Source organism: Oncorhynchus tshawytscha, linkage group LG03 (genome assembly GCF_018296145.1).
Source record: "Oncorhynchus tshawytscha isolate Ot180627B linkage group LG03, Otsh_v2.0, whole genome shotgun sequence".
NCBI lineage: Eukaryota > Metazoa > Chordata > Actinopteri > Salmoniformes > Salmonidae > Oncorhynchus > Oncorhynchus tshawytscha.
In genome coordinates this window covers 39,148,961-39,175,412 of record NC_056431.1, presented here as the reverse complement: position 1 = coordinate 39,175,412, position 26,452 = coordinate 39,148,961, and the positions used below count along the sequence as shown (strand labels likewise).

At 44.5% G+C, this 26,452-nt stretch overlaps 1 protein-coding gene across 4 annotated transcripts in view; it reads left to right on the top strand.

Moving 5' to 3' along the window:
• LOC112235186 (double-stranded RNA-specific editase 1) overlaps positions 1–26,452 on the top strand; it is a 182,914-nt gene that overhangs the window by 118,061 nt on the left and 38,401 nt on the right. For all 4 annotated transcript variants that reach the window (XM_024403610.2, XM_024403616.2, XM_024403605.2 and 1 more), the window contains 2 exons: positions 3,591–3,652; positions 24,622–24,690. In XM_024403610.2, coding sequence (XP_024259378.1) covers positions 24,663–24,690 — 28 coding nt within the window. In that variant the 5' untranslated portion in view covers positions 3,591–3,652; positions 24,622–24,662. The remainder of the gene's footprint in view (positions 1–3,590; positions 3,653–24,621; positions 24,691–26,452) is intronic.

The following is a 26,452-nucleotide window of genomic DNA, read 5'->3' as shown; positions in this document are numbered from 1 at the left end:
AAACAATTGCTAGAAAAATTATGTGTGTCATGCACAAGGTAGATGTCCTAACCGACTTGCCAAAACTATAGATTGTTAACAAGAAATTTGTGGAGTGGTTGAAAAACAACTGTTCAACTGTGTATACATTTTATGGACACAGTATATTTTTTAAATAGTTATCTTTTGTTTGTTTTTAGTCCCAACCTTCAGCTCCACTCAACCCCTCCCTTGGATCTCTGAAAACCATCCAGTTTAGATTTTTATTTGCCATAAAGAGGTTACCAAGAACCTGGTGGTCACTCTGACGGAGCTCCAGAGTTCCTCTGTTGAGATGGGAGAACCTTCCAGAAGGACAACCATTTCTGCAGCACTCCACCAATCAGGCTTTTATGGTAGAGTGGCCAGACAGAAGCCAATTCAGTAAAAGGCACATGACAGCCCACTTGGAGTTTGCCAAAAGGCACCTAAAGGTGAGACCATGAGAAGCAAGGTTTCTGGTCTTCCCTGGTCTCTGAACCAAGATTGAACTCTTTGGCCTGAATGCCAAGCATCACGTCTGGAGGAAACCTGGCACCAATCCCTACGGTGAAGCATGGTGGTGGCAGCATCATGCGGTGGGGATTATTTTTCAAGGCCAGGGAGATTAGTCAGGATTGAGAGAAAGAAAAAGTACAGAGAGATCCTTGATGAAAACCTGCTCAAGAGCACTCAGGACCTCCGACTGGGGTGCGAAGGTTCACCTTCCAACAGGACAACGACCCTAAGCACACAGCCAAGGCAACGCGGGAGTGGCTGTGGCTTCGGGTCAAGTCTCTGAAAGTCCTTGAGTGGCCCAGCCAGAGCCCCGACTTGAACCCGATTGAACATCTCTGAAGCGACCTGAAAATAGCTGTGCAGTGACACTCCCCATCCAAACTGACAGGGCTTGAGAGGATCTGCAGAGAAGAATGGAAGAAACTCCCCAAATACAGGTGTGCCAAGCCTACAGCTTCATACCCAAGTAGACTCAAGGCTGAAATCGCTGCCAAATGTACTTCAACAAAGTACTGAGTCAAGGGTCTGAATACTTACGTAAATGTATATTTCATAAATTTGCTGACAATTCTGAACCTGTTTTTGCTTTGTCATTATGCGATATTGTAGGGTAGATTGGGGGGAGGGGGGGGAGACAATTTAATCCATTTTAGAATAAGGCTGTAAAGTAACAAAATGTGGAAAAAGTCAGGAGGTCTGAATATTTTCAGAATGCACTGTACAGTATATGTATCATTCTATTGGTTGCAAGAATTTGGTATAATTTAAGTTGAACAACTGTTTTTGAATCCAGATTTGTTTTGTGTATCAGTTCATTAGTCATGTGCCATGGAATCGGTACATCGTTAATCTTCGTAAAACTGTTTTGCAATCTATATTCCACAGCTGTCCATTTTTGGTCCTTAAATGAAACTTTTTTATTTTTCACAATTTTCTTTAATAAATGTTGGTCTATAATGCAGTGCCGACAGACGATTGATTTCCTTACTTTCTCCCCCTTTCACTTTCCTCACTTTCCATTTTTACGGTAGTCCTGCAATTAGTTGGTTGTAATTTTGAGTAGAGCAGACATTTTCATTTGTTAGCTGTATGTGTGACAACTCCATAATTAAATGTTAAATACACTGCTCAAAAAAATAAAGGGAACACTTAAACAACACAATGTAACTCCAAGTCAATCACACTTCTGTGAAATCAAACTGTCCAATTAAGAAGCAACACTGATTGACAATAAATTTCACATGCTGTTGTGCAAATGGAATAGACAACAGGTGGAAATTATAGGCAATTAGCAAGACACCCCCAATGAAGGAGTGGTTCTGCAGGTGGCAACCACAGATCACTTCTCAGTTCCTATGCTTCCTGGCTGATGTTTTGGTCACTTTTGAATGCTGGCGGTGCTTTCACTCTAGTGGTAGTATGAGACGGAGTCTACAACCCACACAAGTGGCTCAGGTAGTTCAGCTCATCCAGGATGGAACATCAATGCGAGCTGTGGCAAGGTTTGTGTGTCTGTCAGCGTAGTGTCCAGCGCATGGACGCGCTACCAGGTGTCAGGCCAGTACATCAGGAGACGTGGAGGAGGCCGTAGGAGGGCAACAACCCAGCAGCAGGACCGCTACCTCCGCCTTTGTGCAAGAAGGAGCAGGAGGAGCACTGCCAGAGCCCTGCAAAATGACCTCCAGCAGGCCACAAATGTGCATGTGTCTGCTCAAACGGTCAGAAACAGACTCCATGAAGGTGGTATGAGGGCCCGACGTCCACAGGTGGGGGTTGTGCTTACAGCCCAACACCGTGCAGGACGTTTGGCATTTGCCAGAGAACACCAAGATTAGCAAATTCGCCACTGGCGCCCTGTGCTCTTCACAGATGAAAGCAGGTTCACACTGAGCACATGTGACAGACGTGCCAGAGTCTGGAGACTCCATGGAGAACGTTCTGCTGCCTGCAACATCCTCCGGCATGACCGGTTTGGCGGTGGGTCAGTCATGGTGTGGGTTGGCATTTCTTTGGGGGCAGCACAGCCCTCCATGTGCTCGCCAGAGGTAGCCTGACTGCCATTAGGTACCAAGATGAGATCCTCAGACCCCTTGTGAGACCATATGCTGGTTCGGTTGGCCCTGGGTTCCTCCTAATGCAAGACAATGCTAGACCTCATGTGGATGGAGTGTGTCAGCAGTTCCTGCAAGAGGAAGGCATTGATTCTATGGACTGGCCCGCCGGTCCCCAGACCTGAATCCAATTGAGCACATCTGGGACATCATGTCTCGCTCCATCCACCAACGCCACGTTGCACCACAGACTGTCAAATCAAATCAAATCAAATTTTATTTGTCACATACACATGGTTAGCAGATGTTAATGCGAGTGTAGCGAAATGCTTGTGCTTCTAGTTCCGACAATGCAGTAATAACGAGCAAGTAATCTAACTAACAATTCCAAAAAAAACTACTGTCATACACAGTGTAAGGGGATAAAGAATATCCAATGTCCAGGAGAAGAATGTTCAGGAGTTGGCAGATGTTTTAGTCCAGGTCTCCCTCAGGAGACCATCCACCACCTCATCAGGAGCATTGTAGGCATTGTAGGCATTGTAGGCATTGTAGGGAGGTCATACAGGCACGTGGAGCCCACACACACTACTGAGCCTCATTTTGACTTGTTTTAAGGACATTACATCAAAGTTGGATCAGCCTGTAGTGTGGTTTTCCACTTGAATTTTGAGTATGATTACAAATCCAGACCTCCATGGGTTGATTTCCATTGATACTTTTTGTGTGATTTTGTTGTCAGCACATTCAACTATGTAAAGAAAAAAGTATTTAATAAGAATATTTAATTCATTCAGATCTAGGATGTGTTATTTTAGTGTTCCCTTTATTTTTTTGAGCAGTGTATATATAAAGATTTTAATTATACGAACACCAATTACCCATTACCAATGAGCACCTTCATTCTACCATTTTCCTAGTAACTCTTCCCCTCCTTTTTTGTTCTTCCTGTGTGTGCTGTTCCTGTTTGTGATGACAGATACTATAGCTGTTAGCTGACCAGTGCTCTCCTTTCTCTTCCAGGCCACTGAAGAAGCACCACAGAGTGAGCCAATACTACACAACGGACAACAAAGAGAAAACAGGTGTGTAACTAACTAACTAATATATATATATATATATATATGCATTCTCTCCACTATGACACCTTTCCTCACTGGCATGTCACATGGTTAGGAATACTCATAACTATGGCAGAAAATCAGTAGTCCTTTTTAGAGATTCTGCGTTCGAGTCCAGGCTCTGTCGCAGCCGGCCGCGACCGGGAGACTCGTGGGGTGGCGCACAATTGGCCCAGCGTCATCTGAGTAAGGGGAGGGTTTGGCCGGCAGGGATGTCCTTGTCCCATTGTGCACTAGCGACTCCTGTGGCGGCCCGGGCGCAGTGAACGCTGACACGGTCGCCAGGTATATAGTGTTTCCTCCAACACATTGGTGCGGCTGGCTTCCGGGTTAAGTGGGCAATGTGTCAAGAAGCAGTGCGGCTTGGTTGGGTTGTGTTTCAGAGGACGCACAGCTCTCAACATTCGCCTCTCCCGAGTCCGTATTGGAGTTGCAGCGATGAGACAAGACTGTAACTTCCAATTGGATACCACGGGGTAAATTAAAACATTTTTTAAAAATAAGAATGTCCTGTTCTATACTGCACCATAAAGCCTCTGGTGTCCTGTGCTGCACTGTGGTTCATATGAAGTGCTATTCTATTCCATTCCACAGAGGGGCAGTGTTCACCAAGGTAAAGGCACTGTTGTTGTCTTTCGGTTTCATATCCGTTAGTATGGCTGACACAGATGGCTGAAATCATATTTATGTGCAATGGGTTTCGTATGGTAAAGCCTGTATGTGTGTTTGCTGTGCAGTGTTATGGTGGTTTCTGCATCATTGACATTGCCTTGGCTGTCACTGGAATGATAGAGTAATGACAGAATATGCACACTAGAGGGAGGTAGAGTACTGTGCTGTGGTATTGTGACGTTCACACTGAATTCTTCAGCTCGTTTGTTCCTATGCCTGAACCTATTAGTGAATGGTGTACTCCTTCTGGGAAGTGAGATTTCACCTCATGTTAAACATTGCAGTACCTTTAGCTGGACTGTTGTAGTGTATGAGTTTGTGTATTGAGGGATGAAAGCACTTGAAGTTTGGTAATTCCACGGTAACGGAGTGATGCTGGAACTCTGCAATCTACACAAAATCTTCTGTCTAAATCTAAGAAAAAAGTTAACTAAAATATAGTCACTGCATAAGTATTCAGCCCCATTTGTTTAGGCAAGCCTAAATTAGTTCAGGAGTAAAATGTGGCTTAAACAAATCACATAAGTTACATGGACTCCCTCTGTGTGAAATAATAGGGGTTGACATGGTTTTTTAATAACTAACCCTTCCTCTGTCCCCCATACATATAACTTCTGTAAGGTCCCTCATTCAAGTATTGCAAGCACAGATTCAACTACAAAGACCAGGGAGCTTTTGGAAAGCCTCATAAAGAAGGGGAGTGACCGGTAGATGGGTAACAATTATAACAATTCAGACATTGAATGTCTCTTTAAACATGGTCAAGTTAACATTTATGATGTGGATTATTTATTAAACCTCCCAGACCAAGAGGTCATTGGTGGTGATAATCATGGAACTCTGTAGCCATTTTGGGATTGGAGAAAACTGAGGAGGATGGATCAACAACATTGTAGTGACTACACAATAATGACCTAAATGACAGAGTGAAAAGAAGAGTACAAATATACAAAATGAAAATATTCCAAAACATGCATCTTGTAATGGAACGAGGTACTAAAGTAATACTGGGAAAAAAACACAGCAAAGGAATACACTTTTTTCAACAATGGTGGTGGCTGCATCATGGTATGGGTATGCTTGCCATTGGCAAATATTGAGGAGTTTTTAAAGGATAAAAATAAATGGGATGGAGCGAAGCACGGGCTAAATCCTAGAGGAAAAACTGCTTCTGTCTGCTTTACACTGGAGACTGGGAGAAGAATGTACCTTTCAGCAGGACAATCACCTACAACACAAGGCCAAATCTTCACTGGAGTTGCTTACCAAGAAGACCGTAAACATTCCTGATTGGCCACGTTACAGTTTTGACTTAAATCGGCTTGAAAATCTATGATATGACTTGAAAAACAGCATCTTGGCAGAGCTTGAATAATTTTGAAAAGAATAATGGACAAATAATGCACAATCCAGGTGTACAAAGCTCTTATAGACGTACCTAAGATGACACAGCTGTATTTGATGCCAAAGGTGTTTCTGACATGTATTGACCCAGGGAGCTGAATACTTATGCAATGACTATTTTAGTTATTTCATTTTAAATAAAAAATTACACAATCTTCACTTTGAATTTTTTTAAAGCAGATTGTTGACATAAAAATGGATTTTAATCCCACTTTGTTAACACAATAACAGGTGAAGTAATCCAAGGGGTCTGAATACTTTTGCAAGGCACTGTATGTGGCTGTATGTGTGTGTGTGTTAGTTTGCGTGTGTTTTGTCTGATTGTGTGTGTGAACAGGTGGAGGCCAGGCGATGAGCCAGAGGCAGTCTGTGATAGGCTGAGGGCCAGTGTGACGTGTCAGTGAGATGCTATAGAAGCACTGAGCTGGCGGGAGCAAACTGCCTTCTGTGCTGGAGGAGAGGGAGAAGTGGATATGAAAGACCGAGAGAGAGAAATATAGAACCAAATCCATGTGACGTTCTACAGTTATCTGAGGAACAGCCTCTCCTTTGAGGGTATGCCACTTCCCTCGACACACACACACACTATATGCTCCCCCTCCAACTAGGTAGAGGGAGACAGAAACCAAGAGAGAAAAGGAGTCCGAGAGTTGTGAGTGTTCCACCACATGGCTGTGTGTGTTAAGTGTAAGCGCTAGCTAGTGTCTTGAGTGCCAGTAGTGAGTGTCTCCGGGACAGCAGAGCAGTGTGTTAGCCGGTGGCGGACAGCATGGCCCTGTTCAGCACCGGGCCCCAGAGCCTGGGCTCCTACTACTGCCTCATCCGCCGGAAGTTCAAGAGGAGGCGCAAGAAACGCTGCGAGCGTAAAGGTACTCCCTCCTACTCGCCTACCCGTGGTGTGTGTGATGTGAGTTGTTTGCTTGTGTGTGTGTGTTTCTCGCACCAGCTGTTTTGTTCTGCTTTGAAAGATTCTGTGGTAGTTTATCTTGGTCTAGAAGTGGTTACTTATTGTACAATGATTCAATATAGGGAAGTAATGTCGTTGAAATATGCAACCTGTTAATTTAAATGATACGTGTCACTTGGTAAGATGGTGAAAATTGAATCTACCATCGACTTGTCTAATGTGTGAGGGAGTATGATGTAAATATTGAGTACTGTAAAGGGGTGTAGAAAATTGAACCCATGTCAGTGTGACACTGGTACTGCTGATTTTGGCAGTGCACGAGGTTTGCATCTCTGAATGTCTTAGTGTGAGTTCTGTGACAGGTTAGTTTTGAAGCATCTTTAGAGTTTTACAGTGCTTGTTTCTGTTAAGTGTATGAGATCTGGTTCTGAAACCTCTCTGTGAGCGAGACGGACCTCTCTGTGAGCGAGACGGACCTCTCTGTGAGCGAGCGAGGGAGAGACTGTCTCTGTAAATGATCTGACGGGCTCCTCTGAAACTCTTAAGCTTCTCCCTCCTGTTTTGCTCCAGTGCTCTGGGGATTAGCCCAACAGGGGAAGTAGTAATTATTGAGGTGCTCCCTCTGTGGTGGCATTGGTAATGTGTCAGCCATTTGCTTTGATAAATCCCCCTACTCCCCAGCTCCCCCACCGCGAACCGTCAATCCCAAGCCCCTTCATCCGTATAAATCCGCCCGCAGCTGAAGTTGCGTTTTTAGCCGCGTGACTCTCTCACACCCCAAAAACGTACGACAGGCTCGCTGTCGCCGTGGAAATGACGGCACCACTTTGCACGAACCCGGGGGAAGAAGACTTAATCGTTAAGTTTAGGTCATGTTATTCCGCCAACCTGTCCGAGCTACAGCAGCAGTAATTCCCTCAGCAAGCGGAAGCCCTGATGAGTCCCCAGAGTGTGTTAGCTCGTTGTGTTAGTGTCGCCGCTAATCGCCAGCGAGACTAACACAAACTGATGGCACGGGCTGGGCTGGGCTGTTCCTCAGCCTTTGTCTGTCAGACCAGCTAACCTGTCAGTTAGTGGCTAATGCTAGCTCTGTCAGAGGTTTATAGCATTGTAGTTCAGGCAACAGACGGGTGTTTGCGCTCTCCTGGGAGGATCGTTCACATTTCCCAAACACAAGTAAAGTTGCTGTATTGAAAACATCCACAGTACCCTTTTCTCATATTTTTGGCTGATCGCTGTGCTCCAATATCATTGACTCTGTACCAGAAGTGTGAACGGTACGATCCAATGCGACGCACATGGCTACTTTGCATTGAGTCTAAGGACACTATATGCAACAGCATGTTTTCCAACAGAAGAAGCTTCAATGTATCGCCCCCACAATACATTGTGGCGAGGAGGACACTCATAAGGCAATGTCTCTCCAATGGGCCGTATTTGTAATATGGAAAATGGGACCCAGGGTTTTTTGTGCGACGCAAGCAGAATGTCTAGAATTAAGCTTTTGGAGACTGAGTGAGATATGCCCTGTCTTCACTCAGTGGATCCATTGCTTAGGAGGAAGAGGGGCTGTTTCAGTCAGTTCTGTTAGCCAGAAACTGTTCAGCCTTTTCTCTAGGAGTTCTCTTACAACACCTCACACATTCCAAGAGCGACTCGCTATGAGGTTAGCTGTCAAAGAAAGCCAATGCTTTAGAAATGCTATTAAGAAATTAGAATTGAACTAAGCAAACACACTTTATGTCCAAAGTGCTTACATGCTAGATTAACAGGGTTGCAGATTTCCAAGGCACTCTGCGCCCATTGACAGCAGATTAGAATTAAAAGGCATTCAGGAAAGTGTATAATTTTCCGACTGGAAATCACTAATCACAGCAACTACCTCGATACAGCCACCCCACAAAAGCATTAACAAATTGGCTGCCGCAGAAAAAGTCTGCTCTAGCCTCGGCAGACAACATCAAACGGCTTCCAACAACAACAGTCAGAAAAGAGCCATCGTCGCATTCATCACTGAAAAACGAACGCCAAAGTGCTTGATTAAGACGAGACCAAGTCGATGACTGCCTTATTCTGGTAGGTCGTAATTTAGTTGCTGGGGCCCCCACAATGCAAAACGGCACTCTTGTCATGATAAGAAACGAGCTGGGTCGCGGCGTCTCCGAGTGAACAGTGTGTAATTAGCCTCGATTTAACGTTTGACTAAATGGCTGTCTCGGCGAGTGATGGATGGGGAAGCCACTGTAGCAGAACGATGCTTATGCCAGGGAGGACGCAGTGTCTGGGACTGAGGAGGGTTGGACGGCCCTTAAGTCAACGCTGCTACCTACAGTATGCCTCATTTCCAATGGATTTGTGCTCGAAAAAAAATCCTTAAACGAATAACTTTTTTTTCTTTCTCATAACTGCACTGTGATTTTAATTTTATCACAAAACTAGCACTAACAGGTCCCGATCATCATAAAGGAAAACGAAATCGAATTAAATAAATACCTGACGCAACAATGCTGTAACGTTAGTAGGAGGAGATATGCACCTTTTCAAATGATTTGCCACGGATATAAATCACTCCTCACGTCATCGTGGTTAACAGTTGGGAAAATGGCAGAGTGATATAGAGGGAAGCAACAGCATTGAAGTCCTGTATGGCAATACTTCGAAGTTAAATGAGGTGGTGTTGAAATGCACATTTTGCGAGGTGGAATTGAACTGTAGTGGCAGTGCAAGTGCAATGCTGAACGGGAGGCACCGCGTGAGACCCAACCTGTTGCTGGCAGCAGTGCGATAAGGGACGGGGGGAGAAAATCACCATGTGTATGTGACCAATAAAATATGATTTGATTTGACAATGCAAGTTACACAAATGATTGCAGTTAAGATGCAGCCATTGTCAATGGTAGAGACTGTTGGCTTCATTGCCTTAATGGCATATCTAGAACCCGACCACAAGATGCCACGTCCAAAACGGTGACCGGCCGGATGGAGAAATAACAAGTAACGGTTACTCTGCAGGTACAGAGCGCGAGCTCTCAAACACCATACGGATTGACGGATTGTTAGATATCTATGAACACAATGTCATGCATCACTTCAATAAGCCATCACATTCATGAGAAGTGGGACATGAAGTCCCATGTACTGATAGCATAGAGGCACAGAGCAAAACTACCTTCGTTGCTGAGCGAGCAACTTCTGGTAGGTCTCCAGGATTGCGGTAGATTAAACTGCATTGTCCCCTAGTGGTCATACACAGGACCATATCTGAATTGTCAATTTACGTCATTTTATGATTTTTTTCAAATCATTTAAACAATAATGTTTTAAATGTTAAGAAAAATGTTAGATTCGTCACATCCCTAGGCGCTTATATGTGTGGATGGTTTAATAACTCCTTGTCAAGCAGCAGGGTATTCTAGTGGTTAGAGCGTTGGACTAGTAACCGGAAGGTTGCAAGTTCAAACCCCCGAGCTGACAAGGTACAAATCTGTCGTTCTGCCCCTGAATAGGCAGTTAACCCACTGTTCCTAGGCCGTCATTGAAAATAAGAATTTGTTCTTAACTGACTTGCCTAGTTAAATAAAGGTAAAAAAAACATTTTTTTAAACGGCTAAGTATGGCTGCTAGGGCTAATGAAGCTATGGCTAATGTGTTGCATTCATTCCTATATGCGCGCTTTGAGGACAAGCACCAAAGTGCAAGGGGAAGCTGAAACTGTACTCTTAACTTGTCTGGCTGCCTCCCTCTAACATTTCTAACTTGCTCCCGTCATTCCTTTTCCCTCACTTGTCTCATCTCAACAACTGTTCTGTCTCTCTCTGTTCCCTCTGTAGGTTCCCACCTTCATTTTTCTCCTCTCTCTCTCTCTCTCCCTCTAACCCTTCACCCATCACTCCATCACTTCTCCTCACCATACTGCAGACTTTCTCTCTCCCACCCTCTTGTTCCCTCTCTCTTGTGTGACCTTTCAGACCCTCACTGCTCCCAATTGTCCATCAACATTACCTCAGAACCTGGTAATAACCGAGGCAAGAGTTTAGCCCCTCTCTCACATATGCTCACGCACCCAAACCGTGCAGATAGAAAGTACAGGCACACACACACACACACACACACACACTCAAATGCATAGATTCTCTTGCAAATGGACATACAGTACCACTCAAAAGTTTGGACACACCGAGTCATTCAAGGGTTTTTCCTTATTTTTACTATTTTCTACATTGTAGAATAATAGTGAAGGCATCAAACCTATGAGATAACACATGGAATCATGTAGTAACCCAAAAAAGTGTTAAACAAATCAAAATATATATTTAGATTCTTCAAAGTTGCCACCCTTTGCCTTAATGACAGCTTTGCACACTCTTGGCATTCTCTCAACCAGTCTTCAAGGAGTTCCCACATATGCTGAGCACTTGTTGGCTGCTTTTTCTTTAGTCTGCAGCTCTACTCATCCCAAGCCATCTCAATTGGGTTGAGGTTGGGTGATTGTGGAAGCCAGGTCATCTGATGCAGCACGCCATCCCTCTCCTTCTTGGTCAACTAGGCCTTACATAACCTGGGGATGTGTGTTGGGCCATTGTCCTGTTGAAATTTCAAATGATCGTCCCACTAAGCGCAAACCAGATGGGATGGCATATCGCATGCTGGTTAAGTGTGCCTTGAATTCTAAATAAATCACCAACAGTGTCACCAGCAAAGCACCACCACCCCAATTCTTCACATTGGGAACCCCACATTTGGAGATCATACGTTCACCTACTCTACGTCTAAACAAAGACACAGCGGTTGGAACCAAAAATCTCAAATTTGGAGAGATGTCCACCGGTCTAATGTCCATTGCTCGTGTTTCTTGGCCCAAGCAAGTCTCTTCTTCTTATTGGTGTCCTTTGGTAGTGGTTTCTTTGCAGCAATTCAACCATGAAGGCCTGATTCACGCAGTCTCCTCTGAACAGCTGATGTTGAGATGTGTATGTTACTTGAACTCTGTGAAGCATTTATTTGGGCTGCAATTTCTGAGGCTGGTAACTAATAAACGTATCCTCTGTAGCAGAGGTAACTCTGCGTCTTCCATTCCTGTGGCGGTCCTCATGAGAGCCAGTTTCATTATAGCATTTCAAGGTTTTTGCGACTGCACTTGAAGAAACATTCAAAGTTCTTGAAATGTTCCGTATTGACTGATCTTCATGTCTTAAAGTAATGAAGTACTGTAGCCCTATTTAGTGAAAGACCATCTTCTGTATACCCCCCACACCTTGTCACAACACAACTGATTGGCTCCAACCACATTAAGAAGGAAAATAATTCCACAAATGAACTTTTAAGGAGGCACACCTGTTAATTGAAATGCATTCCAGGTGACTACCTCATATAGCTGGTTGAGAGAATGCCAAGAGTGTGCAAGCTATCATTAAGGCAAAGGGTGGCTGTTTGAAGAATCTCAAATATAAAATATATTTTGATTTGTTTCACACTTTTTGGTTACCACATGATTCCATATGTGTTATTTCAACCGAAAAATGTCTGCACAAACTGTCATTTACCGTCTCAGGCAAGCTCATTGCATGCTCTTCGTCCTCACAAAGGTCTTGACCTGACTGCAGTTTGTCATCGTAACCGACTTCAGCGGGCAAATACTCACCTTCAAATACTCGCCTTCATCCGTGAAGAGCACGCTGGTGGAGTGTGCTCTTCACGGATTAATCCCGGTTTCAACTGTACCAGACAGATGGCACCCATTGACCACATTTGGGATGCTCTAGATCAACGTGTACGACAGTGTGTTCCGGTTTCCGCCAATATCCAGCAACTTTGCACAGCCTACAATTGAAGAGGAGTGGGACAACATTCCACAGCCTACAATCAACAGCCTGATCAACTCTATGCAAATGAGATTGCTGCATGAGGCAAATGGTGGTCACACCAGATACTGACTGGTTTTCTGATCCATGCCCCTACCATTTTTTTAAGGTATCTGTGACCTACTGATGCATATCTGTATTGTATTCCCAGTCATGTGAAATCCATAGATTAGGGCCTAGGGAATTTATTTCAATTGACTGATTTCCTTGTATGAACTGTAACTTTGAAATTGTTGCATGTTGCGTGATACTTTTGTTCATTGTAGATTTATGCAGTGGCACGCACGTGAGGATACTGGATCACCTGACCTGGCCTTGAATATGAAATACAGTGCACAGCAGGAGCATTGAGGCGAGGAAAATGGGAAGGGAGAGGGAGAAATAGATAGAGAGCAATGGAAATAGATAGTTGGGGGGGGGGGAGACTATGCTGATACCAGCAGTTTTTGTCTGGTCAGCCTGCAGCACTTCAAAATACGATTTGAGAGAATGAGGCCATACACACACTCGTGCACACACTCGTGCACACATTCATACACACTCGTGTCATATGCACACACACACGCACACTTACTCAGCAGCTGGCCCCTTGCCTCTAAATAGCTGTCAGTGCATGCCTTATTTCATCTTTGTAAACTTACTTTTTCACAATGTTTTTATTCTTGCTTCAGGTCATACAGCCCAATTCGTACTCCTAGACAAACACACTCGCTTGCGCTCTCTCCTGTGTGTGACTTTTGTGACTGAACATTGAGCACCGATACATCTGGCGATAGCCCGTGGAGAGCTCAGAAGAACTCATAACTTAGCCCCTCTCCTTAGCCACACACACACACACACACACACACATCTGCCCCACAGGCACAGTGCGTATATCATAAATCATAGCTGTCACAGGTTTTACAGCTCCCTCTGAAAAGGGGAAATGGAGGATGGCGGCAGCCACCCAGCGCCCTTGAAGAGGGAGGGAGAGCGAATGAGAGAGAGGGTGAAAGATATTTTTTAGATTTTCATTGAATCGGCAGAAGCGCAGGTGTGTGGTCTTGAAGAGATAAACAGTCGACTAATATGGTGAAATGATGGATACTACATTACTCCCCTTTTGAGCGAGGTACCTGACAACATTTCAACCATGTTGGTTTTGCCAGATTACTCACCATCCTATGGGGGTGTCATGCAGTACTAATTCTATCCCATGCATCAAGTGTTCTATTCATCTCTTATTGTCTCGTTTTGCAAAATTGAAAATGCAGGGTTAGTGTTAAATTGTCACCCTCTTTTAAAGCTTTACATCACTGAGAAGGATGAGAGCAATCCCTTCCTGCTCTATGGAACACCTAGGTCAGGTCCAAATGTCCAGCTGGCACCTGCAGTTTGTAGCAGGGCCTCCTAAACGCATTGGGAGATCTGCTCTTATTGAAGTCAAATTGGTGTTGGCAGGCTAATTCAAACAGGGTATTGGTCATTAGTCAAACCAAATTTAATAATGGAGTCCGAGATGGAGGTTTGCGTGGGGGATACGGTTGAGCTGTGAGCGTGAGGTTGTGTGTGTGTGTGTGTGAAGGGGGCACGATAGTGCCGATGTTAGGCGGCCACGCTCCTCTCCCCCATACCCCGGCCCATCAGTTTCAATTCGGCAGCCCTCCCCCCCCCATGAGAACCCCAGTTCATTAGGCCCCGGTGGCCCCACACGTGTACCCCATTATGGTGCATTAGCTGGTCACCACCCTGGGCAACTGGACCGAGATAGAAACTGGACAGCGAGGAAGAGCGATTGGCTTGAACATTACAAAATCTCTGACTGGTTCACTTTCGAATTCTTTTACAATTCCCTCCATTCTTAAAGTAAATCACTGATCTTCCATGGTTTGATTGACAAAAAGATATTGGATAGAATCTAGAAAAATTGCTGTTGCCTATCAAATAGCACAAGTCCGTGATCAAATCAAATCAAACTTTATTTGCCACATGTGCCGAATACAACAAGTTTAGACTTTAATGTGAAATGAATTCTTACAAGCCCTTAACCAACAGTGCAGTTCAAGAAGAAGAAATGACTTACCAAGTAGACTAAAATAAAAAGTAACACCATAAGAATAACGAGGCTATATACAGGGGGCACCGGTACAAAGTCAGTGTGCAGGGGTACAGGCTAGTTGAGGTAATCTGTACATGTAGGTGGGGATGAAGTGACAATGCATAGGTTACAAATAAACAGCGAGTAGAAGCAGTGTACAAAAGGGAGGGGGGTCAATGTAAATCGTCCGGTGCCGAGTTTTATGAATTGTTCAGCAGTCTAATGGCTTGGGGGTAGAAGCTGTTGAGGAGCCTTTTTTGTCCAAGACTTGGTGCTCCGGGTCCGTTTGCCGTGCAGTAGCAGAGAAAACAGTCTATAACTTGGGTGACTGGAGTCTGACAATTCTATGGGCTTTCCTCTGACACCGCCTATTATATAGATCTTGGATGGCAGGAAGCTTGGCCCCAGTGATGTACTGGGCCGTTCGCACTACCCTTTGTACCATATTACGGTCAGATGCCGAGCAATTACCATACCAGGCGTTGATGCAACCGGTCAGGATGCTCTCGATGGTGCAGCTGTAGAACCTATTGAGGATCTGAGGACCCATGCCAAATCTTTTCAGTCTCCTGAGGGGGAAAAGGTTTTGTTTTGCCCTCTTCATGACTGTCTTGGTATGTTTGGACCATGATAGTTCATTGGTGATGTGGACACCAAGGAACTTGAAACACTCGACCCACTCCACTACAGCCCCGTCAATGTTAATAGGGGGCCTGTTCGGCCTGCCTTTTTCCCTGTAGTCCACGATCAGCTCCTTTGTCTTGCTCACATTGAGGGAGAGGCTGTTATCCTGGCACCACACTGCCAGTTCTCTGACCTCCTCCCTATAGGCTCTCATCGTTGTCAGTGATCAGGCCTACCACTGTTGTGTCGTCAGCAAACTTAATGATGGTGTTGGAGTCGTGTCTGGCCACGCAGGCGTAGGTGAACAGGGAATACAGGAGGGGACTAAGTACACACCCCTGAGGGGCCCCAGTGTTAAGGATCAGCTTTGCAGACGTGTGTTGCCTACTCTTACCACCTGGGGCGGCCCGTCAGGAAGTCCAGGACCCAGTTGCAGAGGGATGTGTTTAGTCCCAGAGTCCTTAGCTTAGTGATGAGCTTCGTGGGCACTATGTTGTTGAATGCTGAGCTGTAGTCAATGAACAGCATTCTCACATAGGTGTTCCTTTTGTCCAGGTGAGAAAGGGCAGTGTGGAGTGCGATTGAGATTGCGTCATCTGTGGATCTGTTGGGGTGGTATGCAAATTGGAGTGGGCCTAGGATGTCCGGGAGGATGCTGTTTATGTGAGCCATGACCAGCCTTTTAAAGCACTTCATGGGTACTGATTTGAGTGAAGGGGCTTTAATCATTTAGGCAGGTTACATTTGCTTCCTTGGGCACAGGGACTATGGTGGTCTGCTTGAAACATGTAGGTATTACAGACTTGGCCAGGGAGGGGTTGAAAATGTCAGTGAAGACACTTGCCAGTTTGTCTGCCCATGCTTTGAGTACCCAACCTAGTAATCCGACTGGCACAGCAGCTTTGTGAATGTTGACCTGTTTAAAAGGTTTTGATCACATCGGCTACCGAGAGCGTTATCACACAGTCATCCAGAACAGCTGGTGCTCTCGTGCATGCTTCAGTGTTGCTTGCCTCGAAGCGAGCATAAAAGGCATTTAGCTCATCTGGTAGGCTCGTGTCACTGGGCAGCTCGTGTCTGGGCTTCCCTTTGTAGTCCGTAATTGTTTTCAAGCCCTGCCACATTCGAAGAGCGTCGGAGCCGGTGTAGTAGGATTCGATCTTAATCCTTTATTGACGCTTTGCTTGTTTGATGGTTCGTCTGCAGGCATAGCGGGATTTCTTATAAGCGTCCGGATTAGTCTCCAGCTCCTTGACAGAGGCAGCTCTAGCCTTTAGCTCGATGCGGATGTTGCCTGTAATCCATGGCTTCTGGGTTGGGATATGAACGTATGGTCACTGTGGGGACAACGTCATTGATGCACTTATTGATGAAGCTGATGGCTAAGGTGGTGTACTCCTCGATGTCATCGGATGAATACCGGAACATATTCCAGTATGTGCTAGCAAAACAGTCCTGTAGTGTAGCATCCACGTCATCTGACCACTTCCATATTGAGCGAGTTAGTGTTACTTCCTGCTTTAGTATTTGCTTGTAAGCAGGAATCAGGAGGATAGAATTATGGTCAGATTTGCCAAATGGAGGGCGCGGGAGAGTTTTGTATGTATCTCTGTGCGTGCAGTGAAGGTGGTCTAGGATTTTTTTCACCCCCCTGGTTGCACTTGTGACATGCTGGTAAAAATGTGGTAAAACATATTTAAATTTTCCTGCATAAAAGTCCCCGGCTACAAGGAGCGCCGCTTCTGGGTGAGCATTTTCTTCTTTGCTTATGGCCTTAAAGAGTTGGTTGAGAGTGGTCTTAGTGCCAGACCTGAAGGAAGGATGTGCTTTAGAACAGTGTCATTCATTTATTTTAACTGTTGGTTCAGTTTAAGAAATTAATTCTGTCTGTGTGTCTCCAGAGGTTTTAGAAATGATTTCAAGTATTTTGCTTTTGACCCAGACTGTCTCTCCAGTCTTCACTCCAGAGCTAATCTGCTCCATGTGCTGTAGTGAGGACTGTGTTTTGTCAAACTTCGAGGGAGAGTGTGTGTGGTGTTAATAAGACAAACCCCAAGTGTTTTGAGAGGTTTGTGTGTCGTGTGTGTGTGTGAGTACCTGCGACATATATTCTACCTTGACTTGCTCCCATTATAACCTGCTCTCTCTCCTGACCAGCCGCTCCATGGGACCTGTGAAAGGCAATCTCACATAAAACCATCAAATAACAAAATTCATATTGACTCTCTTTTCTCTCTGACTCTCAGTTTTTGGTGTAAGATGACCCCTATTGTGCTGTTAGAATACACATGTGCATGCATTTCTTGGGGGAAGAAAGTTGTTTTCCCAAATTCCGGAAACTTCTGGATAGAGATTTGGATCGAACAGTGTTTTCTACTGGTTTGCTCATGTGGTCGTGGTATATTTGTATGGAGCAGTCTGTATTGGCGTTTCTCTGTCTACGGTCCTGAAATAGTCCGTTTTTTGTTTGTCTGTCTGGGTGTGCAGTCGATATATTCAGTTTCACTAGTGTGCAGCGTGTTTGTTTGCGCGTTTCTTTCTGTATCTGAGTATTTACAACAGACGCAGAGCTGCCAAGCAGGCCTAATTCTTTGCTCGTCTCGTGTCTCCTACACGCTGTGGGCGGTCACACCGACATGTCTGACCATTGGGGATTCAAAAATCGATGGCAGAGAAGGGGCTTTTCTGTATTAAGTGTGCTCTTAATGCAGTTTGTGTCGGTGAGGATTCCTTCAGTGCTCCGGCTTAAGTCAGTGTTGTCAGGCTTTTAAAGGCAGCATGAAAGGAAAACTAAAGAAAAAGCTCCACCGACAACAAGCAGTGGCTGAGAGGCTCACACATTTTCTTTCGTCAGAAAGGCTGGGTTGTTTTGATTTTACGGCGGGGGGGGGGGATTAGTTGGAGGGAGAGGTTATGGATTCCCATTCAAAAGTGGCATTAGCTAAGTTCTATGTCAAATCAAGTTGCATTTGTCACATGCGCCGACTAAAACTGGTGTGGACTTTCTACCGTGAAATGTTCGCTTGAGAGCCCTTCCCAACGACGCAGAGTTTAAAAGTAATAGTAACACGAGGATATAATATAATCAAATACACAAGAATGGTGCTCTATACAGGGAGTACCAGTACCAGATCAATGTGCAGAAAGAGGTAGATATGTACACGAAGACAGGGTAAAGTGACTAGGCATCAGGGAAGATAACGATAAAAGTCAAATAACGAACAGAGTAGCAGCAGCAAATGTTGAGTGTAAAAGTGTGGCCCCGTAGCTCAATCGAAATAAAGAGCAGGCCGTTTAGGGTGAATTGCGAAGTGGTGCTTCACTGAGGGAGAGCCCCTGACCTGAGCTCTCATGTCACTGTACAAATAAAAAAACAATCAAATTGTCAGTAGACCAATTGACCAATCACAAGCCACAAGCCCTGTCAGAAGCTCAATCAAAAGACAACACACTTTCATTTGACCAATTACAAACATTGCACTGCCAATGCTCCCATAAGGCTGTTAATAATTTTCTGCATTGTGGTTACAGGTTGCAGACATTTTTTGCTCCTGAGAAATATATACATTGACCTTTTTTCCTTTATGGATGGTAAGTGTATATTGCAGACCTGTTGGACTTCACAGAATACTTTGCCTTTTGCACTGGACAGAAATGAACTTATTTTCATGCACCTCTGCCCTTCATGCCATCTTTTTATTACCTAAGTTACTCCTCCTCTCTTCCCCATCACTCAACCTCTACCAGCGTTTGGCCTGACTGCTCACCTCCCACTGCCTTTCAAGGGCAGGCCTATCCTCATTTCTCTGTTTTAGGAGACATAATGATTCTCTTGTACCTAGAATAGGATTGCATTTTCTGTTTCTCTCCTCTCCCTCCCTCTCTCTCCATCCACCCTTTCCCTGTTCTGGCGGCTGCAGCTCCCTCCACGGAAGCGTGCTACCGCTCCACCGCAGCGAAAGCGAGGGATGAAAGACGAATCAAAACACCGTATTTCCCTCGGGCCCTCGCCGCCGAGATTGAATTGGAGTTTTCTCATCTTCTTTCTCATCTTTTCTCTCCCCCTCCCTCGCCCCAACCATCCATTGAAATACCATCTGAAACCAGCCCCTTTCACAACTGGTGGGATATGGTATTGTTTTGGCGTAAGGAATAAAACAGAGGAGCACACATCTACCAGTGCAAGACCTCTAACCCGATAATAGGAATCTAATAATCATAAGCATATTCTACTGGTTAAGCCACACATCTTTAGCTTTGAGACTGAACGTTATGCCACCGATGTTCCTTACTTCAATTGTTATGGCAAAAGTTGTCGTTTTTTCGCCATCTTGTCAATGACTCGCCTTTCTTACTTTCCGTAGCCAGAGTGGAACACTGATATGACACGCTGATCGCTGACACCAATTTGCGCCCAACAATTTTAATGCTAAAGAACACCCTATTGAGTCATAGGAATTTGGAAGGAATTTCTCTCTTAAATCTGGTATGAAAGTGGAGACCTGGTCAGGACCAGTGGTGGAAAAAGTACTCAATTGTCATACTTCAGTAAAATTGTATATATTAAGCACACCAGATGGTATAATCTTCTTAGTTTATTATTTATTCCCCACCAAAAATTGTAACCCAATTTTCATCATATCCAATTGGTAGTTACAGTCTTGTCCCATCGCTGCAACTCCCGTACGGACTCGGGAGAGGTGACTGTTGAGAGCCTTGCGTCCTCCAAAACACAACCCTACCGCACTGCGTCTTGGCACACTGCACGCTTAACCCGGAAGCCAGCCGCACCAATGTGTCGGAGGAAACGTCATACACCTGACGACCGTGTCAGCGTGCATGCGCCCGGCCCGCCACAGGAGTCACTACAGCGGGATGGGACATGGACATCCCGGCCGGCCAAACCCTCCCCTAACCTGGACGACGCTGGGCCAATTGTGCTTAGCATCATATCTGAGTGTGTCCCTGGCTGTCCGTATATTTGAAAAACAAGAACATCAAGGGGCCTCCCGGTCGCAGCCGGCTGTATTGAACCAGGATCTGTAGTAACGCAGCTAGTACTGCAATGCGGTGCCTTAGACCGCTGCGCAACTCGGGAGGGCCCTTGATGTTCTTGTTTTTCAAATGTACGGACAGCCAGGGACACAGTCAGACATTATTTACAAACGCAGTATTTGTCCTCCAGATCAGAGGCACTAGGTATGACAACACTTTATATGAATAGGTACGTGAATTGGACCATATTGCTGTCCTGCCTGAGCATTCAAAATGTAACAACTACTTTTGGGTGCCAGTGAGAAATGTATGGAGTAAAAGGAACATATTATCTTCAGGAATGTAGTGGAGTAAAAGTTGTCGAAAAATATAAAAAAGTTGAGTTGTTTTTTGGGGGTATTACTTAAGTAGTACTTTAAAGTATTTTTACTTCAGTACTTTACACCACTGGTCAGGATGCTCCTCTCTACATCGATTCCTTTTTTTACAGCCACTGACCCATGTGGAGCAAAAAAAAGCAGCTGGTTAAATGCGACCTCTGTGGATTGACTGTGGGCAAACACTGAGGCCAAACAGATGCAGCTGTGCTAACACTGGGTCTAAGCAGGGCTGAGCTGTCCATCCAGCACTCTGGTACCCCGGCCTGGCACCCTTCATCTGGCTACTGAGGCATAAAGTGATACCACTAATACCCTAACAAGACTTCTCCCTCAGATCATCGACAGACAACTTATTAGTTAGTTGGGCTGAATGACCAGACAGGTCTCTGGTTCTGCCTTTGTTGTGTCCTTGGCCCTAACTCACCACTGGATTTTATTTGTCCTTGCAGCGTAGTTTTTATGAATGCTGTAGATGCACGGGCCTTAGATTGGAACAGATCTCATGGCTGCTTACTGATTCATGAGCGGCTCGTGAGCGAAGCGGTGAAACGGCTCAGAGACCTCATAATAGAAAGCGACGGGCGCACGAGCCAGCCTAAATGGGCGAATCTCGAAACCTCTAATCGCCAAAGAGGCATTTAGCGTTCAAGCCTACAGGTGAAATAGGGTACAAGGTGGGGAGGTGCATGGTGGGGGGGATGGGGAATCATTGGACGAAGGAAGGACACCTGGCTGGAGTTTGACTTGGCTACCTAAAACACATAATCCCTCCTACCCCCACCCAACTAACCCCCTCACAACCGCCCCTTTTCATTTTCAATCATAGGACTGAATATTAGTCTTTTAATAGGGTCGTAATTGTGCTAGCATATTTGCTGTCACCCACCATTAGCCAAGATTAATTAGGCCATTTAATTTAGCTTAAAGTGTCGGTCATGAGGAATGGTGCATGGGAACAAGGCAGAGAGCTGGAATCAGCACAATCTGCTCCCCGTCATAACCACTCTCACTCTCTCATTGGATTCATCATGATTTCGGCACTCCTGCTTCACTTGTGCTGTAGTTGCAGGGGGACCAAGCTGTTAGACCGGCACGTGTGTGTGTGTGTGTGTGTGTGTGTGTGTGTGTGTGTGTGTATTGCGTGTGTCTCCTGTTCCATTCACCTCTTGACTACTAGGATGTTATTTTAAAAGAGAAATTCTCATTGACCTACTTCGCTAAAAGGGCTGACATTAAATGTTCTATGCAATGATTTTTTTCTAGTTGTCAAATTTCTAGTGTAAGTGGTTCCATGGAAGGATGACTGTTGTACACATGGCCATCATAGCTTCTACTTATGTTACATACTACAGCTGCGAATGAAGACCAGCGCATTGGACTGGGGAAAACAGAAAATATATTCCCATAAGAGAATGTGATTATTAGCAAAGAGCATTTCTTTCTAGGCCAGAAACAAACTGGGCACTCCCTTGGGCGTTCATGTCTAGGCCTGGATCTGGGCTATGTTCAATACGAACATGATCAACACTGCTATTTAAGACTGGAATTGGAAAGTTGATATATGTAGTAGAATGATTTGTTACTTCTTGGTAAAAGATTAAAATAATTCATCACATTTGGTAAAAACCTTATATAAAATTCGACATCAATTTAACAGGTTCTGAAAACACACAGTACCAGTCAAAAGTTTGGACACCTACTCATTCAAGGGTTTCTTTCTTCTTTAAAATACAACAACTATTTTCTACATTGCAAAATAGTAGTGGAGATGTCAAAACTATGAAATAACATATATGTAATCATGTAACAACCAAAAAAGTGTTAAACAAATCAAAATATAGTTTAGATATTTAGATATTTCAAAGTAGCCACCCTTTGCCTTGATGACAGCTTTGCACACTCTTGGCATTCTCTCAACCAGCTTCATGAGGTAGTCACCTGGAATGCATTTCAATTAACAGGTGTGCCTGTTAATTGAAGTTGTGGAATTTATTTCCTTAATGCATTTGAGCCAATCAGTTGTGTTGTGACAAGGTAGGAGTGGTATACAGAAGATATCCCTATTTGGTAGAAGACCAAGTTCATATGGCAAGAACAGCTCAAATAAGAAAAGAGAAACGACAGTCCATTACTTTAATACATGAAGGTCAGTCAATACAGAACATTTCAAGAACTTTGAAAGTTTCTTCAAGTGTAGTCGCAAAAACCAAGCGCTTTTATGAAACTGGCTCTCATGAGGACCGCCACAGGAAAGGAAGACCCAGAGTTACCTCTGCTGCAGAGGACAAGTTCATTAGAGTTACCAGCCTCATATTGCAACCCATCTCAAAACACATCTCAATATCAACTGTTCAGAGGAGACTGCATGAATCAGGCCTTCATGTTCGAATTGCTGCAAAGAAACCACTACTACAGGACACGAATAAAAAGAAGAGACTTGCTTGGGCCAAGAAACACGAGCAATGGACATTAGACTGAAAAATCTGGAAATCTGTCCTTTGCTCTGATGAGTCCCAATTAGACATTTTTGGTTCCAACTGCTGTGTCAATGTGAGACGCAGAGAAGGTGAACGGATGATCTCCGCATGTGTGGTTACCACCGTGGAGCATGAAGGAAGAGATGTAATGGTGTAGGGGTGCCTTGCTGGTGACACTGTCTATGATTTATTTAGAATTTAAGGCACACTTAACCAGCATGGCTACCACAGAATTCTACAGCTATACTCCATCCCATCTGTAGTTGGACTGTCATTTGTTTTTCAACAGGGCAATGACCCAAAACACATCCCCAGGCTGTGTAAGGGCTATTTGACCAAGAAGGATAGTGACGGAGTGCTGCATCAGATGACCTGGACTCCACAATCACGATGGTTTGGCATGAGTTGGACCACAGAGTGAAGGAAAAGCAGCCAACAAATGGTCAGCATATGTGGAAACTCCTTCAAGACTGTTGGAAAAGCATTCCACATGAGGCTGTTTTGGAGAATGCCAAGAGTGAGCAAAGCTGTCATTAAGGCAAATGGTGACTACTGTGAAGAATCTAAAATATATTTAGATTTGTTTAACACTTTTTTTTGGTTACTGCATGATTCCATATGTGTTATTTCATCGTTCCCTAAACTATTCTACAATGCATAAAATAGTAAAACAAATAAATAAAAACCCTTGAATGAGTAGGTGTGTCCAAACTTTTGACTGGTACTGTCAATATATTTGTTCAATGTCCCCAGAGTAATACATATTGAGTGCTTTAACAGTAGATCATTTCCCTCTTGAGATAGATAGGGCTCACAGGCAATCCTCCAGTACAACTGTGTGATCTTGATGTATGACTTAAATGTCAAGTATGATTGCAGTAGAAATCTCAGGATTAGATTCCAGGCCAGACACCACATTCACCTGCAGAGAGTCAAATCTGCTCACCTAGAAATCCATCGGCTTTGCTGTACGGTACAACTGTTCGTGTACTGTAGTGCATTTTCTACCGCCAGGTAAATGGCTGTCTGTGTCATGCCCGGCTAAAAGGCATGTCCATGTCAATGGTTGTATATCTCCCGGCAGGCAGCTGGAAATGAGGTCTAATCGGACGGATATTAAAGTCACAATACACTGCTTCCGACTATTACGGCCTGTCAGCACCGGGCCCCCTCTCCTCTCTCGCCCATATTAGTATTCACCTCTGAATATTTATACACTCACCGTAGGCTTAACCTGGCTGTGTCATTTTCATCTCACTGCACTGGTTGTGGGTATGGGTGTGTGTACATATGAATATTTTGAGGTAATTAAAAAAAAATACACTTTCAGCAGGCCCTGCCCGTTAGGGAAGGAACCCAGACCCCCCCTCCCCCACCACACACACACACACACACACACACACACACACACACACACACACTTGGTCCCCTCTTATAGTTGTACGTGTTTGTGTCTTCACATGGGCAAGTGTTTTATTTGTGGTAGAGACATCTAGGTTGAGTTTGCCCCATCCCTTCCTCTTGTGTTGTTCTCAGGTGGAGCCGGAGCTCGGCAGCCCCGGCAGAAGCTCTTCACCATGGACGTGGATGAAGAGGAGAACATGAGTGAGTGTGTCCGTCTCTCCCTTTGTCCAATTGTCTGTCTGCCTGTGTCCATTTGTTCCCTTACCGGATCCCCTGCTTAGACACACACACACACACATACACAAAGGACATACACAAACTACAAGCACCGCACATACATAAACCTCACTGCAAAACTCTATAAATTCCTTGGATTCAACTTATATTGCTCTATGCACACCCTTAAAAAAAATGTCATCCTCACTCACACATTCAAATTTAATTGGACATTTTGGGAGGAATCTGAGCCCTGAGCTCCAACCAGCCGTGCCTATGAATGAGTCTCTGCTCTAGATCCCCACCTCTCTGAACAGACAGAAGAAATGGCTGCCTGGTCTATCCCGGTTTCACGCTGAGGGCCTACTGACAATGTCACCTTCATTACAATTGGCCGATTTCTGCACATTTTTTCCAAAACGCCAGCTACTTGCTCAAAACAGAGGGGGACATTTCATGGAGTTTTGATACTAGGACTACTGTTATCATTTATCTCCAGGTTAGTTAGCCACTGTAAAGATGGCTACAAAACATATTACTCCGAGTAATGGAAATGTCTCATTTACTTGAACACCAGGAGGAGTTCATCACATTTGTTTGTTCCTCAAGTATGCTCACATTCATACCAGCTGGATTCCAGTTTGAAAAACAGTGTTCGGAAACATGCTCACTGACATTCAAAATACGCAATAGCCTCGAAATAATATGAAGCTACTCCACTGAAATCGCCGGGACATTTACATGTTCTGTAGCTGTACTGAAATGAAAGTAATTAGGCCTAAGTATTAATTGGCTCATCAAAAGTCAACTTTCACTGAGCGTACGAAACATTAAGAACACCTTCCTGATATTGAGTGTCCCTTTGCCCTCAAAACAGCCTCAATTCGTCGCGGCATGAACTCTACAGGGTGTCGAAAGCGTTCCCCAGGGATGCTGGCCCATGTTGACTAAAATGTTCAAGTTGGCTGGATGTCCTTTGGGCGGTGGGCGATTCTTGAAACACACGGGAAACTGTTGAGCGTGGAGAAACCCAGCAGCACTTAAATCTTTTATCTTGCCCATTCACCATCTGAATGGCACACATCTACAATCCATGTCTCAAGGCTTAAAAAGTCCTCCCCTTCATCTACACTGATTTGAAGTGGATTTAACAAGTGACATCATAGGGATCATAGCTTTCACCTGGATTCACCTGGTCAGTCTATCATGGAAAGAGCAGGTGTTCTTAATGTTTTGTACACTGTCTATAATGGCAAAAGCCACTTATTGTTACAGTATTCATGCCTTTGGTTTTTCTCCTTTGTAGTTATTTCCCATACATCCCCTTGTTAAGACTCCTTCTTGCCTGGCTTGTGCATGGCTACCCCAGAGTCCACCAGCCTATTCTCAATGTGTCAGTGATACTCCCCACTTCAAGACCTCCTCCGAAAAGCACTCACACACTTCCATGTTGCGTAATGTATACATACTGTACCTTAAATTACACGAGGCAAATACATATCTGAACACTTGGAATAAACTACATCCAAAGTAAATGAAATCATGTACATTATCGTTTGTGTGGAACATCCTTTAAGGTTATTAAAGAACATCCTTGAACAAGGCAGTTTAACCCACTGTTCCTAGGCCCGTCATTGTGAATAAGAATTTGTTCTTAACTGACTTGCCTAGTTAAATAAAAAAAGGCATGGGCACATTTATAAGGAGGGGTAGGGCTTCATATTAGTCTGGGTATATAAGAGACAAG